This window comes from Dendropsophus ebraccatus, chromosome 5 (genome assembly GCF_027789765.1).
Source record: "Dendropsophus ebraccatus isolate aDenEbr1 chromosome 5, aDenEbr1.pat, whole genome shotgun sequence".
Lineage (NCBI taxonomy): Eukaryota > Metazoa > Chordata > Amphibia > Anura > Hylidae > Dendropsophus > Dendropsophus ebraccatus.
In genome coordinates, this window is record NC_091458.1 from 128,355,577 (window position 1) to 128,374,342 (window position 18,766).

Here is an 18,766-nt window from a genome sequence, read left to right on the forward strand (position 1 = left end):
TTTCTCTTATAATAACAAAATATTCTTTGAGGTATGCATTAGGTAACATGAAAGGTCTAATGTTTTTTCTTGGCTTTCTAGCTGTGGCTTCTCTTGGATTAATAGTTAAAATGAACCTGCTAAGAACTATGATATAGAGGAGGGTTAGTAAAAAGCCTTAAAGGATAGGATTGTAGTCAGACACAATGAAGGTATAAACACAATTAAGGAATTAAGGGGAGATAAAAAGCTTATTTCCAGAATTTATAAAATCCTTCTGGGCTATAAATACGATTACCCCACGATTGGCTATAGAAGACAATGGGAAAAAGAACTGGGGCCAATTCTGGACACCTCATGGGATAATATATTACAGAATATTTCTAAAGTATCAACTAAGCCAGAATATAGACTCACTCAATTCAAAATAATTCATAGGGCATACTATACTCCTTCCTTCTTAAAGAGGATAGGCCTGAGAGATTCCGCGAAATGTGATAGATGTGGAGAAGAGGGGGCTGGATTAATACATATGTTCTGGTCCTGAAGAGAACTGAGTGTTTACTGGAAAGGGGTAGAGGACAACCTGGTAAGGAGAGGTATCTATACCTCCCCGTTATCTATAGAGCAAGCCCTTCTGGGGGATCTTACTGATTTTAGGGAATACAGACCCCTTCTCTGTAAACTTTTATTTCTGGCACGGTTGGTGATACTTAGGAGGTGGGTCCCTACGTGCAAGGAATGGGAAAATCTTGTTGACTTAACTAGAAGATATGAGGGAGTGGAATCCCAGGGTTCCCAAGCCATTAGTAATAAAGTTCAAGAACAGTGGCAAAAATGGATCTTGGTGGATTAAAGCGGGCTTTGTAGTGATAGGTGGTTTGTGTTTGTTTGTTTTTTTTCCCGCTGGCTAGCTGGGGGGGGGGGAGGGAAGAGGGGATGGGGGGATGGGGTGGGAAGGGCTAATAATGTTGAAATGGGATTTTTACTGTATTGTTCAAGAAGTCCAGTTATATGGTTGTTTATGCCTTTATGTAATGATGTATTTTTCTTTATGATATGTGAAATTTTGGTTCACCCCTTTTGTCAGGCATTTACCAATTGTATACTGGGGTTCTGTTTCTTCTTTTTCTAAGAAAAGTTAAAAATAAAGAATTAAAAAAAAAAAAAGCCTTAGAGAAAATCCTTACAGAACTCTTAGGAGAGACAAAGTGAGCCCAGATTACCCCACTCACATAGTTATTACAACATATAGTTAATACAACACCCCCCCCCCCCCCCCCACACACACACACACACACACCTAAATAATAATAATATAATAATAGTATAGCGCCAACAGATTCTGCAGTGCTAATAATCCCACCACACAATGACCATTTATACTGCATCTCCTGCACATATCAATATGACCAATATTCCCCCATATAGTGGTAGATACTACAGTTACATCTTCAGGTGATGTCTTCTCTAGCAGGAGTTGTTGAGTTTCCCTTTTCTTCTCCGTCTATCTATATAATGCCCCCACTCTGCGCCCAACTCACTAATACCCCCGACTGCACCCCACTTATATTGTCTTTATTGTGTTGCCACTGACAAATAATATCCCAACAGTACACTCACTTATTAACAATGCCCCATGTGTGCGCCAATCTAGTAATAATGTCCCATGCAGTAATACTGTCCCCTGTGCCCTATGTAATAATTCCTCCACACAGTAAAAATGCCCACTGTCCCTTATATAGTAATAGTACCCCCCCGGTACCCCCATTTAGAAACAGTGCTGCTCTGCCATTTTACCTGACTGCCTCCAGAGGGCATAGATGCAGAAACCCTGCATACACTATATATGTAAACAATGTTACATTACCTTTCCCATATGCTGCTCTCAGATAGGGCAACATGAATCATCTGACAGGTTCCCTTTAACTAGGTAATAAAACATTTCTGCCATAATATATCAAAGCAGGAGGTGTTCCCAGCTCATTAGCATACATTCTATAGTGATAATAAATGCTTTGCTATCAATGAAAGACCATCAACACATAGACAAAGGCAATGTGCAAAACTCTGACATGCAGCCAATTAGCACTACACTTCCATATCTAGTCTGGCATGCGTCCAAAGCAGAAATGATCTGGAAAGCATGACTTCAATATCCAATGATAAATCCTAAATAAACGTGAAGCTTGTAGATAAATGTCTTAAAGTGACTTTATTACCATTGACAATAGTAAAAGAAATGTGATGATTCTCTTCTATTGTTCATGATTTTAAAGTATTGACTTTTACATTTAGCTGCCTTATCAGTCAGTACGTAGATATTTGTTGACCTCCAGGTAACAAAAGTATAAGAAATAAATCACCATAAGTGACCATAGGTCAATGGTTTTGGTGGTTTCCCTACAGGAGCCACCCCTCGACTGGGCCCTTCCCAGAGAGATATCTGGCTAGTCCTGTGTTTCAGGATTCTTGAATGAGGCTCCAAGGGCTCTTTTTTGCATATTTGTATTTGCCAGGAAGCATTGCACTTAGGAATTCACTGCATTAAGCGCTTTAGCTGACAGTATAATCTTTAGCTGGTCTTCCTGAGATCAGTGATCTGTTTCTCTTATGGCTTTACTAGGCATTGCTTCCACCTAGCCAGAATCCTGCTCCACACTGATAAGGGGCAACACCCCGAAACAGCTGTCTGTGGATGGATACCTGGCCTTGGTTTTTCCCTTGTCATTACATTTACTTACAGGGCCACTTAATATGGTGGTTTTGGTGGTTTCCCTACAGGAGCCACCCCTAGGCTAAGCCCTTCCCGGACAGATATCTAGCTAGTCCTGTGTTTCGAGACTCTTAAATGAGGCTCCACAGGCTCTTTTTTGCATAGTCATATATCCCAGGGAGCAATGCACCCAGGATTTCACTGTATGGAGCGCTTTAACCAGCAGCTGACAGTGTTATCTTTGGTTTGTCTCCCTGAGATCAGTGATCTGTTTCCCTCAACGGAAATAATAATGTACCATTCATAAGAATGTGCCAGAAGACCCTTCTGCCATATGAGAGAATGAAGATATTAGAAATGGCATAAGGAAAGTCCTGTTATAATTTTTCCATTTGGAGCTTTAAAGCAAATTTACCTTCAGGTATCTTTTTTTTTTTAATATTACCTGGTCGGCACCGTCTTCGGATCCCGGTGGTGTGGTCCTTTATTCAAAACTCCACCTTGTTCCTGTAGTCTGGGCCATTCTCTGCTCGTGCACCAGCCTGGTTCTATGCAGGCCCGGAGCCCCCCAGTGTAACAATATCCTCTCCCCTATGTGATGTGGTCCTGTTGATTCTAATGGAGGTTTGTCACCAAGGAGAGGGGATATGCTCACACTGGGGGGTGCCTGACCTGTCTCCAGTGCATAGAGCCAGGCCGGTGCACGAGAAAAGAACAGTGCCGAGCAAGGCGTTGTTTTGAAAAAAGGGCCGGGCCATGCCACCAGGATCCCACGCCGGCACCAACTGGGTAATGTAAGAACAACTGTGAGGTACCTAATGGTACATTTGCTTTCAACTACTCCTCTACTCTAGAACCAAAACCATGGGAGCAGCATAGAATGAAACCTCTCCAGAAGACCACCTATTTGAGAAGACCAGCCAACCAGTCAAATTTAGTTTGACAGTCTTAAAGTCCAACATACATTATGCAGAGTGGCTGTTTATCACCCCTATAGCAGACCACTTTTTGATGCAATTATGGGTGGTCATCTCAGTTTCACTTGATGTAATTGAGGGCCACTGACTAGCAACATAAGTTACAACTGTTTTAGGAGATGTTGGCAACTCGCCAATAGCAGCTGTCAGGACAAAGTATCTCGGAATGATTTTTAATCTACAGACTAAAGTGGACGGTCAGGGCCTTAAAAATGAGTGAAAACAAAAACCGTAAAAGTTTGCTGATGTCATGGAATCTATATACATTGAAAAAAGGCACAAAAGATAGCTACGGCATGTGCCCTAATGTGGGGGGCAGGGGTACAGAACAGGAGGAAATGTGGATTATTATAATACGAAGCAGCAGCAACATGAATAGTCTGGGCAGCTAAATGTGGCAGAAAAATAGACAAATTTCCTGCTTTATTATCCCACTGAGATATCGCTAATGTTCTGTGTCTAAAAATACTGGAAAATTTTAAACGGTATCCATTATTTATGTGACATCTGCCACAATACAGCATGTCTGTCTAAGTGGGGGAAAACATATTACTAGATGATAGCTAATAATTGCAAATGAATCTTGTACATTCTATTTAGGCAAGAGCAATTAGTATGTACTGTATGTTTCCCATGAGGGATCTATCAATGTAAAGATAGAAGCTCTAAAAATAACCTACGGAGACCAGAAAATGCCGATATCTGTCTCCATTATTCTACACTATTACACATCTGCATCGTAAATATTGGATCTTTAGAACTTAATAGTAATTTTATTTCAACTGATACAGATCGGCTCCACTGAATGAAAAAGACATTTGAAAAAAAATTTTTGTAAATTGTCGTAGTGGGAATTGAACAACAAAATGATGACTGTATAGGAAAGGATATAAGATACTTGACTGTGTGTTCATTACCCTTATCTAATAAAGCAATGCTGAAAAAAATACAGGACTTAATTACTCAAATCTTGGGACATTTATCAAAGGTACACCCTTGGCTTATGCCACAAAAAGGGTGCCAATTTTTGCATTTTCTGTGGTGTACTCTGCAGTAAACCCTGCTCGCTTAATGGGGGACAGGGGGCTGCCAAGGTGAGGAGGAGGTGTAGTCTCTTCCCACGTCTAATTTATCATACTTTATGCCTAGAAACAGGGATAAACCATGACAGAAATCTACACCTGCTTCGGTGTAGATTTTTGCACAAGCCCTGAGACAGGCACAGGTCTCATTGGGTCTAATAAAAGGTGTGCACCTCTTAGTAAATCAATGTGCTCCTCCACTCCGACGTCAGGTTGCCGGACGCAGGCCCACATAACCAAGAACAGGGTATAAGATACGATAACATTTATTAATAGAATATTACATGGACACAACGCGTTTCGAGACTAGCAGACACTTGAGAAAGAGACTAGCACGGTCTCGAAAACGCATTGTGTCCATATAATATTCTTTTAATAAATTTTATCGTATCATATACCCTACTCTTGGTTATCTGGACCTGCAACTGGCAACCTGACGTCGGAGTGGAGGAGCACATTGATTTACTAAGAGGTGCACACCTTTTATTAGACCCAATGAGACCTGTGTCTGTCACAGGGCTTGTGCAAAAATCTACACCAAAGCAGGTGTAGATTTCTGTCATGGTTTATCCCTGTTTCTAGGCATAAGTATGATAAATTAGACGTGGGAAGAGACTACACCTCCTCCCCACCTTGGCAGCCCCCTGTCCCCCATTAAGCGAGCAGGGCTTACTCCAGTGTACACCACAGAAAATGCAAAAATTGGCTCCACTTTGCTATCTCTCACCATTTGCCTCTGACTGATTTACACTATGGAGCGTTCTATACTTTGTTTCTTCGTAAATTGGGTAGTTCGGGGTGGGGCTTTATATAATAAATGCCCCCCTTGGTGTCAGATATTCATATATCCTTGCTGCCAGTCTCCACATGCCAATCACACAAGCATTTCATACATGCTGTGTGATCCGGCATCTCCAGAAAAAAATGTTTCGTACTTTAAAGTGTCCCTGTCATTATAACTTTCCAAACTTAAATTAGCAGTAGATTTGATATAAAGCAAGTTTGCAATTTACATTTGTTTTATTTTTTGTTATCATGGAAAACATGTCACTTCCTGTGTTTAGACTCTAAAGTCTCTAAACTTCTGCCACTATTTACTCATCATGGCAGTGACAGCCAATGACTGGCCACGAAGCTGTCCCACTTTAGTCAGTGAGTCCATCTCGGAAGTAGTGACTGCGGAAGGACCCCAGGAGAGTATGGTTAGGTAAGAATAGGATGTTTACTACTTTCTTATGGAGCTCCAGCACTATATCAAAAACATTTAATGGCTGGAGTACCCCTTTAACCCCTTAACGACACAGGGTGTATATTTACGCCCTGTGGTCGTTTCGGGGACTTTATAGGGGGCTACGCGGCAACCCCGCTCTGAACTGCCACGGTCCCGGGTGCGGCATGTAGCCCGGGACCGCGGCTATTAGCGGGCATGGTCCGATCGCCGTGCCTGCTAATCAAGCAATCAGATGCAGCTGTTAAAAGTTGACAGCTGCATCTGATTGCTTGCTGTCCCTCATGCCTGGTGGTCTAGTGGGGTGGATGGCCCCCCCCGGGACATTTTCCCGGAGGAGCGATCCACACATTCTTTGCCGGCCGGGGTCAGCGCCGTAATGGCGCTGATCCCGGCTCGGCACTTGGTTGTTTTCGAGTAATCGATCTATACAGCATAGATCTCAATGAGAGATCAATGTGCATATACTAGAAGTCCCCCAGGGGGGCTTCTAGTATATGAAATAAATAAATAAAGTGTGATTATTGATTAAAAAAAACTCCCCTAATAAAAGTCCAAATTACCCCCCTTTTCCCATGTTATAAATAAAAATAAATACATACATAAACAAACATGTTTGTTTACTTATTTAACCCCTTAAGGACAGAGCCTGAAATGGCCTTAAGGACAGAGACAAATTTTATGAATATGACCTGTGTCACTTTAGTCATTAATAACTTCGGGATGCTTTTACCTATCCGGCTGATTCTGAAATTGTTTTCTCGTGACATATTGTACTTCACATTTCTGGTAAATTGGAGTCGATACTCATAACGAATCTTTATGAAAAACACCAAAATAACGTGAAAAATTGTGAAAGAATGCATTTTTCCAACTTTGAAACCTTCCTGCTTATACAGAAAATGGTTATGCCACATAAATTATATATTAAATAGCATTAGCAACATGTCTACTTTATGTTGGTAGCTTTTATTAAACTATATTTCCTTTTTTTAGACAATAGAAAGCTTAAAACATTAGCAGCAATTTTCCAAATTTTCAGTAAAATTTCAAAATCAGATATTTTTAGGGACCTGTTAAGGTTTAAAGTGTATTTGAGGGGACTGTATGTTAGAACGCCCCACAAAGCACCCCATTTCAGAAACTGCACCCCCCAAACTCTGCAAAAGCACATCCAGAAAGTTTTTTAACCCTTTAGGGGAGTCACAGAAATAAAAGCTAAGTGTGTAAGAAATTTTAAAATTTTTATTTTCTGTGCAGAGATTTTATTGTAATCCAATATCTTTCATAATGATAAACCTATTAGCAGAGAAATGCACCCCAATATTGATTGCCCCGTTTCTGCAGTTTATAGAAATACCCCATATGTGGCCCTATTGCGCTATTTGATGCAACCACAAGCCTCAGATATAAGGGAGCGCCTAGTGAATTTCAACACCTCCGTTATATTTGTTCATTTTTGACTGTACCACTTCAGGTTGGCAGAGGCTCTGGGGTGACAAAACCTAAAAAACACCCCTAAAGGGACACCATTTAGAAAACTACACCCCTCAAGGAATGTAACAAGGGGTGTGGTGAGCATCTGGACCCTACAGGTGCTTCACAGATGATGGACGATGAGGACAATGAGGATGAATGGAGGAACGAAGGATCCCCCCATTCATCCTGGCTGTTTCGGTGTCGGAGGCAATAAAAACGTATGCCTCTGACGCCGAAAACACCCTGGGGATACGGGGATTGGTGTATGGGGTATGTAAATGTGTAATGTAGTGTAGTGTAGTGTAAAACTTTATTCCATGTAGTGTGGTGTAGTGTAGTGTTTTTTTACGTGTTTTTTTGACAGTAAGAAAAAATATCCCTACGCCAAGAAAGGAGCTGCTGATAAATGCCGCACTTATGTGCGGCACTTATCAGCAGACAGTGGCGGTAGGATATAGGGGGGGGGGGGGGAAATGCCCCTACGCCAAAATGGAGGAGTTGCTGATCAGCGGCGCACTTACAGTATGTGGGATGCTGATCAGCACTCAGCGGCGTTAAAAAAATCTTTTTAACCCAAAGCAACTGATCAGTGAATGATATTCACTGATCAGCCACTAGGGGGCAATAGAGCGACGCTGCCGAAGATTGCCGAGACCCGCCGAACCCGAGGACCCGAGCGTTTTCTGAAGATTTCCGACGCTGGACAACCGAACCTGGAAGTGACCCGAAGAAGACGCGAGGACGGCGCGGACAGCAGATCTTCGCTCCCAGATCAGGTGAGTATGGTACACCTGCACCACACACACCTGTTCTGCACCCCTCAGCTACCTAGCTGAGGGGTGCAGAACCCGGCAAAACTGGTTCTTTTCAGTTTGATCGCCATGATGGGCCGGCCGGTACTGGCCGGCCTATCACGGCGATCGTGGGGGTGGCATTGGCGCCATCTTTCCCCAGGACACTAATGGCGATTGGTGCTATCTCGGACAGCACCAATCGCCATTGCTTCCCGGGTCACCGATGACCCGGAAAGCTGAATTTAGCTGCTATATGCTGATCTGTATTGATCAGCATATAGCAGCGATCGTCGGCACGGGAGGGGTTAATCACCCCCCGTGCCGACGAGCAGAGATGGCCTGCTATACATTAAAGCAGGCCATCTTCCCCGACCGCTGTGTGTAAACACACAGGGATCGGGGAAACATCGGGCGTAAGTATTGAATTTTTTACAAGCCATCAGATAAAAGAAAAGTTATACATGTTATATATCGTAATCATAACGACTTGAGGAACATATATAATAAGTCAGTTTTACCCCAGGGCGAACAGCGTAAAAACAAATACCCCCCAAATAAACAAAATGCGGGGGGGGGGGGGGTTTCAATTTCACCACACATTTATTTTTTTCTGGTTTTGCAGTGTACTTTATGAAAAAATTCAGCCTGTCATTGCAAAGTACAATTAGTGGCGCAAAAAATAAGGGCTCATGTGGGGTTCTAGGTGAAAAAATGCAAGTGCTATGGCCTTTTAAACACAAGGAGGAAAAAAACGGAAGTGCAAAAATTGAAATTGGCTCTGTCTTTAAGGGGTTAAGTTCTAATCTAATGGACCATAAAGTGTACCTGTGGTTATATATAAAATTTTGACATGTCATAGATACATGTCAAAAGTTTTCATTGGTCCGGGTCTGAGTGTTCAGACCCGTAGCGATCAGGAGATAGAGCAGGGAGAGGACCGCAGCTGCAGCGCCTCCGCTCCCCACTCTGAGTTAGAAAAAAGAGTCCAGCTCCAAAGGGGCCCATTGTAAGGCCCTATTCACACGTCCCATGAAATTGTCCATGGTCGCGGATTCGTAACCACGGACAATTTTAGAGACCATTGAAGTGAATAGCACCGCGACCTGACATCTCCTGTCATCTCATCTACTACTCACCTACTCCCCGAGCAGACCGGCTTCATGTTCACCATAAGTGGCCTGGACTACGCTGCCTTCTTCCGGCAGCGTAGTCCAGGCCACTTCTGGTGAGCATGTGTAGCCGGTGAGTGTGGGGAGTAGGAGATGAGATGACAGGAGAGCACGTCATGCTCTCCTGTCATCTCTGCGACTGGGCGGCGGGGGGATCGTGTGAATGAGCCTTAAGTCTGACTGATAATTCAGAGCGGAGGTTGGCACCCTGATAGGTGTCTTCTACCGTCTCAGTCTCCAAATCGGTATGAGTCTGTGCACTTAGACCTGGACCGATCAAAACTTTTGAAATAAATGTTAAAACTTTTTCATAATGACAGGTCCACTTTAAAAATAAGTAAATGTAATATCCCTTTAAATAATATCTCATTATAGAACATGGTCATCTTCCTTTCTTGAAAATGTGTTTAGTAAAATACTGCTAAAAAAAACCTTAATTTTCCATATACGCATTTTTCCCTCCAAAAATAAACTATACAGATGGCTGCTTACTGTTGAGGACTGTTGAGCACATACTTAGAGCAAGTTTCTTTTGGTGGGACGAGTTCAGCAATATCCTGGAGAAGCAGGTGAGGGAGCTCTAATCTCTGGGGCTTCCCTGTGTGGCACAGCATGGATGTGGGGCGCCGTGATCGTTAATTCCGCCACCTTCCGGCCTCTACCTGACCACCAGCCCTGTGGCCCCCACCGTTTGGGCTCTGCTGGGGGTTGTTATAGATTCACCAGCCTGAACCCGGAACCCTGCTTCACGGTTCAGGCTGGTGGGGGCCCCCAGGTGGTGGAAGCCCCGGGGCACGTGCCCCAGGTGCCCTCCCTTTAATCCGGCCCTGCATATACAGCACATGAGTATTAAAGGAAAAAGTTATAAAGTATAAGTACATATACATGAACTTGCGTCCTACCTATAAAGCCATTTCTATTTTTTGGGCCACAAATTTAGAATGAATGTGAAACTGCATGTAAATTCCTGTTTAAAAGTAGCTGTGAAACAATTGTACTCAGTAAATGAAATCCCACGTATCAGAAATCCCAGATGCGCTTAAAAGAATTCACAGTATTAAAACCCATACATTGCACATTTGAGAAGGATGTCGCCTACTCATTGTCGTCACCAGCTTGTTTAGATTTTTTTTTTTTATTCATAGGCCGGATGCAAGTATTAGAATGTAAGAGCAATAAAGAAAAGTTACAGTATTATAAGGAGACAATCTACAATATAAAACAAGTGCATTGCCATTGACCACCTCATCTGAATTCTTCATTATTATAACAGACTATGCATTTTTATTATCCTACATTCTACGTATGACATGTTATTGTCATTATACTGTTCTAAGGACAATGTGTAGTTTTTTTTTATTCTCCATGAAAAGACATTTTCTATAAATATTCCACATCATTAGAAATAATTATACAGGATAACATTGATTATTATACACAATGCTGCCTAACTTTATTTTATACATTGTTTGGATCCTGCTGGCCATCATTGATAACTGTGGAGGGAAAAGATTCCATTCACATGTGTTGTGAATATTAATGTGCTTTATGTATATACTGATACACTAGTGACCTCTACAGGCAGAATCGTGTCAGGACAGATGTAAAACTATGCATGGAATATGTTAAATTAACTAAAATTTATAAACATTAAGGCTAGGTTCATACATCGTTTCCCATCTGCTTTAGTGTTTCAGTTTGTTTAATTTTAACAGAGAAAAAAATATGGTCAACCATGTTTTTTGTGTACATAAAAAAAAGCATCAGTTTTGATCCAATTTTTTGTTATATTGTAAGTCAATGGGAAACGAATTCTGCAGTATGGTATATAACAGCATCTGTTTTTGCATCTTTTTTCCCCTTTAAAAGTCTGGGTTTACAGCATTGCAGTAATTAATTATTAACCAACAAAGAAAATGCACATTTGGATAGTACACCTGCCGTATGACCGAATGGCAAATACCCTAGGGGAATCAATAGTCTGTGTGTCTGATGGTACACTTTAAACAAGTGGAGGTCATGTGGTAAAAATGTAGGGAGATAAATTCCATGTTACACATAGGCAGGCACTGCTAAAAAAAACAAAAAAACAACAACATGTAAAGTTCTAGTTTCCAAACACCAGAAGATAGAGGCCAGGTTCCAGTGTGAGGGCAAAGCGAGACTTGCAAAAAAAAAATAGTGCAGTGGGAGGGGAATAGGCAGGGTGGGAGGACTGTGATGAACAACCAAGAGTAATGCACTGTGGTAGTACTAAGCGATGGCTCAACCAGCAACTACAACTACAAAATACTATGACCCACAAAACTGATGGATTTTTGGTAGTTTCAGAACTGGGACAGACAAGTAATTCTATATGCTGCTTCAGCAGGTTTATGTTTTTACCTTATGTCAGAGTACCTCTTTAACGTAAAGGAGTTTTTTCTTAAGGGTGCCTTCACACCTACCGGATCAGCAGTGGATTTCAGGCTGCAGATTTACAGAGAAATCCACTGCGGATCCCGTGCCATTCATCCCTATGAGAGCACATACTCTCAGGGGGATTGACATCCTGTTGTGAGTATGTGAGTTAACCCCCCACCACCCGCAGCCCCTGTGGACTATTAGAGTTTACTCACCTGCTCAGCTCCCTATCCCTTCTCTCTGTTCTCTGTGTTTCCGACCTCTATCGCCTATTTTGACTTTGCTTATTGCCGCTAGCAATGATCTTTTACATTGTACCTCAACTATCCACCTGCTTATTTTTTTTGTACTGCGCCGTCCGACTGATGCTGACCTGGTTTGTCTGACTTCTCCTATTGTGTTTGTTTGTCTGTCAGTGGTTTGTGTTCCACATATCTAGAGCAGGGACCGCCTTAGTGGTTGTCCGCGGTCGTTTAGGGCTGCTGAGGCAAGTAGGCAGGGACAGTGGGCGGGACTAGTCAGGGCTCCCTGTTCTTGTTTATGTTTGCCTCTCCTGACAGATGCGTTGTCACTTGAAAGTGACATCTGTCCATCTCATATTGGCAACATAATATAAGCATTTACCGTTCTAGTTTCACATTCCCATAGTACAGCCACATACCCCCAGCCACAGGTCTAATGACCCAAGCTGAAGGCATCATAGGAATCTTGTGGCTGTCATACAGAAATAGAAATGCAGCCATATTACGCTTGTATAAAACTGCCCTTTAGCTCAGTCCAAGTAACTCTTTTTCTTGTGTTGAAACTTTAAATGTTGGACGGGATTGCCCTGTAGACAGTATATAATTGGTATAAATTACCTGTGTTCCAGATACTTAAAACCTGATGAAGACAAGAAATCAAAGCATAAAACCGCTGTGAAAAAGAAGACATTAAATCCAGAGTTTAATGAGGTAACGATAACCTTTTGAAACAATTTCTGTTTCTTTACATTACCAGTAGTACCGCTAACCTTAGAACACCACAGGGGAGAGACCAGATCTATCTGTGTAGTTAGTGCGGAAGAAGGTCTGAGAGGGAGTTCACATGCAACAGACAAAAAGGATCACGTTAGGGCACAGGGAAGAGACGAGAATCCAAGCATGCACTTATTATTTCATGACTATTTCTTCCTTATGATGGTATCAGAAAAACACCAGAAAAATGTTGCAATGTTACAATCGTAATTAATTGAAAATACCAGCACTGAAAGGGAATGTCCAAACACAAAAACCCATAAAATTCATTGCATGCTTTCATGAAAAAGTGGTAACATATTTACCAAAATGCAGCAAATACAGCCGAAAAAAATGCAGCTAAAATGAAGAATGTCTTTATGCAGAATTTTGTATTTTTTTGTATTTTCACTGACGTGCTTTAACTCTACTACTACTGTAAACAATGTACTCAGAAGTTAAAGTGACTGTACCACCAGACCCAGGCTGAAGCACTAGAGACGGGCCGACCCACCCTTAGTGGGAGGAAACCCTAGCCCCTCTATGATATTGTTCCATTGATTCTAATGGAGTCACGTCATGGAGAGGCTAGGGTTTCTTCCCATTGGGGGTGGGTCGGCCCGCCTCCAGTGCTTCAGCCTGGGCCTGGTGGTACAGTCACTTTAAAGCAACTCTAAACCCACAATCTACCCTATCCCCAAACCGCTTGTATCATCGGATAGCTGCTTTTAATACAAGAACTGTCCAAGATATTGTTTTAAAAAAATAAAATTTAAACTTGCAGCCTTGTGTCAAATGGGCGTGGCCTATATTGTCTGTGCCCTAGGCCGGCACCGCCTCTCGGTCCCACCTCTTCACCATTAGGAATGCCCCTGGGCAGGATTTCTCCTATTGGTCACTTGTCTGAACACTGCACATTTGTTGGATTGTTGAGGCCCAAGATCAGTGTTCACACAAGTGGGGATTAGGAGAAATCCTACCTGGGGCAATCCTAATGGGGAGGTGGGATGGAGAGGCGGTACAGGTCTAGAGCACAGACACTCTAGGCCACGCCAGTTAAACACAGGGCTGCAAGTTTAAAAGTTGTTGGTTTTTTTAGGACAATAACTGCATCATCTGACGAACGGACCCCAGGAGAAATCTTGAATTAAAAGCAGATATCCAGCGGTACAAGTGGTTTGGGGGGCAGATGGTGGGTACAGAGTTGCTTTAAACACAATTGGTCAGCTGTATAACAATGAATATAATCAAAATCATTGTTTCTAGCTTAGCAACCACAGCAAGCTGTCAGTACTGGCAGCTACACTCTCCCAGTCTCCCAGTAGTGAAGCTCTGTGCACAGGCCCAATAGAATAAGTATGATTTGGGCTAAGATGAATGGTTTGTTTGCAGTCCAAAGCATTAAAGGGGTTATCCAGTGCTACAAAAATATGGACACTTTTGCCCCACTCGTCTCCAGATTGGGTGGGGTTTGAAACTCTGTTCTCAGTAAATGGAGCTTAATTGCAAAAGTGGCCATATTTTTGTAGTACTGGATAACCCCTTTAAGGTTTGAAGCCCTGGTTACCAGTGTGAGTGTTCGGACAGCTGGTTTAGTATGGCATGTAGCCAGTGATTATGCCAGCACTTATGCCAGAATTTACCTCTAACATGTTTTGGAAAGAAAACCTAGCCTTCATGAGGGGTATGGAATTGACTATGCTATATCATTTAACTTAACCTTCTGGACTTGCATATGCTTCCAAGTATAAGAAAAAAAAATGTTAAAATGCAAGGTTCTATCTAATTAATGACTGTGATCATTTTTAGTGAAGACTGTTACTGTAAATAAACGTTCCCAGCCCCCCACCCCTAAAAAAAAGTGCTTTAATATACCTTCAGGCTTTCCGGATCAGTAGAGGTCCTCGGCCAATCCGTAAGGTCAGGTCTCCATGGATACGGAAACAGAGTCAGATGATAACGCATTATCATGTGATTGCATCTCCATATCCATGGAAACCCAACCTTCTGGCCTTCTGGATCAGCAGAGGATCTCTTGACTGATCCAGAAGGTCTAATTAATTAAGGCTGTGAAAATGCACAAGCACCATGCAGTACTTGCTTCAGTATCAAGTACTTTCGAGTAGCCCAATACTCGGGCGAATACTATACTTGATAGAGCATGCTCCCTCGTCTCTATTTTTTTAACCTAAAGCTTAGCAATGTCTTAATGTTTGTCAGTTTCTCAGCATATAATAATGTCTTTATTTCTTCAGGAATTTTGCTATGAAATAAAACACAGTGACCTTGCAAAAAAGACTTTAGAGGTAACAGTTTGGGATTATGATATTGGGAAATCAAATGACTTTATAGGTAAGTACCTAAGAGTCGCAGAGGCAATGGAATGGGCTTTACAATATCCCTGAATGCATAATATTATTTTCATTGTTTCTTAATGTTTATCTTATGACACATTAAGGAAAATGGCGGCAGAACAAGAATATCAAATTAGCACTTAAAGGAGAACTCCGGCCAAAAATGTATTTTTAGTACATTTTGGCCGGAGTTCTCATTGAATGCTAAGCAGTGGGCAATTAAAGGAGAACTCCGGCCAAAAATGTATTTTTAGTACATTTTGGCCGGAGTTCTCCTTTAATTGCCCACTGCTTAGCATTCAATATGTCAGTAGCTAAGAGGTTGAACGCCAGCAATATTTGTAATAATATGGCTGACACATATCCTTATCCATCAGTCATTTTAAGCATTGGAAAAACTGCTTTGCTTTGCCATATTCTGTATACCCCTATAACTTTTATATTTTATTTTTTTGTTATTTTTTGTAGTGAGCTTAACTTTTTATTGGTATCATTTTAGGGACCTTTTGGTTGTTTTTTTATTCCATGTTTTATGAAAAGCGAAGTGATCATAAAATCCTCAATCCTGGCAATGGTTATTTTTCATTTACAGCATGCAGCGTGCAGGATAAATAAATTTACGATTTAATAGTTTGGACATTTCTGTATGTAAAGATTTTCCTTTTGTAGTTTTTTTTTTTTAATAGGTGATTCCAATTTTTATTGGTGGGGATTTTTGTTGCTTAAATTTTTATTTTATTTTTTTTACACTTTTTAATCCCCCTAGGGAACTTGGAAAAGCAATTACTGTCCTGTAGTGCATTTTTTTGCTGCAATCTTTTAGTGCAGCATGTATGAGGGTGCCCTCACCTAGCATGTATGAGGGTGCCCTAACCTATCCTATTTGGCAGTTTTTCTGACGTTTTTTGGAGGCCTGAAAAACGCAAGACAATGTGATTTTTCTATGCATTCGCATTTTGTCTGGTGTTTTTGAATTTGTGAGAATGATCTTTTTTGTGGTTTAGGCGCTATTGTGTGCTGAATTTTTTTTCCCACTACGATCACACGACCTAGTTGCTGGACCGCAAAAGGTGACAAAAACACCAGGAAAAAAAACTTCATACGCACAGCAAACTTCCATTGACCGCCGGCTAACATTTGCCCACTGGCATTTCTTCAAAAAAAAAAGCCATGGCATTTTTATTGGTGTTTTTCCAAGATTTTAAGGCATTGTGAAGCCAGCCTCCAGAGATCCAACATGACAGCCAAGGAGACCTTTAGAAGGCCACTGGCTGTCATGAAAATCAATCAGCACCCCACAATAGCATCATGGACTCACTGAACCCATACTTAAGTTGTGACTCCAAAAGGAATCTAAAAAGGAGCAATATAATATATAACATGCTTTTCAGCATTTTTTTAAACTGTTTATGGTCTTGTTTATGGTCTTGTTCACACATTCAGGTTTTTAATTACAATTAATAAAAACATAGGAATGAATATGAATAGAAGGCAATCTCAATCTCTCCTTTATGACCTGTCCTCTAATTATAATCTGTTCCTGGTTTTGGCTTCAATAATTCTAACTGAAAACTTGTCTTTGTAAACAAACACTGAAAGGGGATGTATTAGCTATTTTTAACTAATTAAAATTAGGAACAGATAAATATGTTTTGTGTTTCTGTACTTATTTTCTCAATGTATATATTTTTATACTATTTTCTGTACATGATTATGGGGGCAGCTATCTTGCCTGAATTGCTGTTAGCAATTTTTAGCAGTATGCATTACAGCAACCAAATGGACCATAGAAACCCGTAGTCTAGGGCTGACTCACTGACCTGCTCTGTTGACATTAATGGATAGAAACATATAAAAAATAATGAAACCCCTCCAAAATGTTTTTACAATGTTAAACCATTTAAGCTATACATTTGCATCTCTGTTGATTTAAAGGGGTCATCCGGTGCTACAAAAACATGACCACTTTCTTTCAGAGACAACAGGACGCTTGTCTCCAGTTCAGGTGCTGTTTGCAATTAAGCTCCATTCACTTCAGTGGAACTGAGCAGCAAAATCCCACCCAAGCCGGAGACAAGAGTGGGGCTGTCTCTGGAAGAAAGTGGCCATGTTTTTGTAGCGCTCTATAATCCCTTTAATAAATAAATTTACACCCAAATCTTCCAGAAAATAATATTATATTTCCTTTTCAACCAATAGGTGGCGTTGTTTTGGGAATTAATGCAAAAGGAGAACGTCTTAAACATTGGTTTGACTGCCTGAAAAACAAAGACAAGAAAATTGAACGCTGGCACACGTTAACAAATGAGCTACCGGGAGCCGTACTCAGTGACTGACCTGTGCGTGTCACTCCGTGTTGTGGTGGCACGACTGTAAAGGAACAAGACCCAAGCTATGCCTTTGCCCTTGCCACAGTTTACCATGACCATTCAGAAGTGGAAAGATGACTAGGAATAATCTGCAATGCTTTTATTAGTACATTAAGCTGCAATAGTGCCAATCAGGGTAAGAGAGTCCAACCCATCTCTCCAAGCTGCCGGACCCCCCTAACCTGCTGATATACTGTACGCATTCATTTCTACTGGGAGGCTACATATTTTCTTATGCTGATTTCTATTTCTCTGTTCAATGGGTTTGATCGCCTGAGCAGTGAAATGTTACTGACACATTTTAATCATGAGTTAGCTTGTGACGGAAACGATTTTTCTGCTACGGCGCTGGGCTGAAAAGTTATAAAAGGTTTCTTGCAGTCTGGTTTGTATGAAAAGCAAAAAAAAGAAATCAGGTGTTAAGTGTATCCTGGTTTGCACTATTACATTTAAAGGTAATTCTATCTTCTCTGCACAGTAACAAACCGAGGACCTCATGTGATATTTATAGTTTTGACTAAAGTTTTCGTTATATATATATATATATGCTGTCGGTTGTTTACGACCACATCACATACCATCAGGGAGCTTACAAGAAGCGTTTTCTTTTGTTGTAATAGAACATTTTTATGTCTGCTTCTGTGCTTGCTCGCTCTAAGGAAGAAGGTGATGCACCAGATTACCATGAAAGTAAAATTTGGTATTCCCTCTGGAGAAAAGTGGAAAAATTCAAAACCATTTAAAGGGGCAGTCCTAACTCATTAAGTAATTGTATATTGATGAAATTTGATAGGTGCAGGTCAGAATTCGGAGACCTCCGGTGATCCTGATTCAGCACTGTGGCCTCTTAAAAGGTGTGCTCCAGCATGGGGGCACTTTCTGGGGGGAACCGGGGAGGAGGTGGCTGAAATAAAAGACGTCCACACACCTCCCCGCTTCCAGCGGCGGGTCAATCATCACGGCGCTCCGGTCCCCGGTTCCCAGACGCTTCCTGGTGTCTCACGCCGCCCGAGACGCTACGTCTCAGGGCCGCTCAGCCACTCAGTGAAGGAGGCGGGATCCGAGCGGACTTCAAACGGATCCCGCCTCCTTCACTGAGTGGCTGAGCGGCCCTGAGACGTAGCGTCTCGGGCGGCGTCAGACACCAGGAAGCAGCCGGGAACCGGAGCGCCGCGATGAGTGACCCGCCGCTGGAACCGGGGAGGTGAGTGGACATCTTTT

General features: G+C 41.8%; 1 protein-coding gene across 1 annotated transcript in view; it reads left to right on the forward strand.

Moving 5' to 3' along the window:
* Positions 1–18,289, forward strand: part of DOC2B (double C2 domain beta) — a 370,017-nt gene extending 351,728 nt beyond the window's left edge. The window contains exons 7-9 of the mRNA XM_069971208.1: positions 12,699–12,780; positions 15,078–15,174; positions 17,376–18,289. Coding sequence (XP_069827309.1) covers positions 12,699–12,780; positions 15,078–15,174; positions 17,376–17,512 — 316 coding nt within the window. The 3' untranslated portion in view covers positions 17,513–18,289. The remainder of the gene's footprint in view (positions 1–12,698; positions 12,781–15,077; positions 15,175–17,375) is intronic.
* Positions 18,290–18,766: the final 477 nt, after the last annotated feature.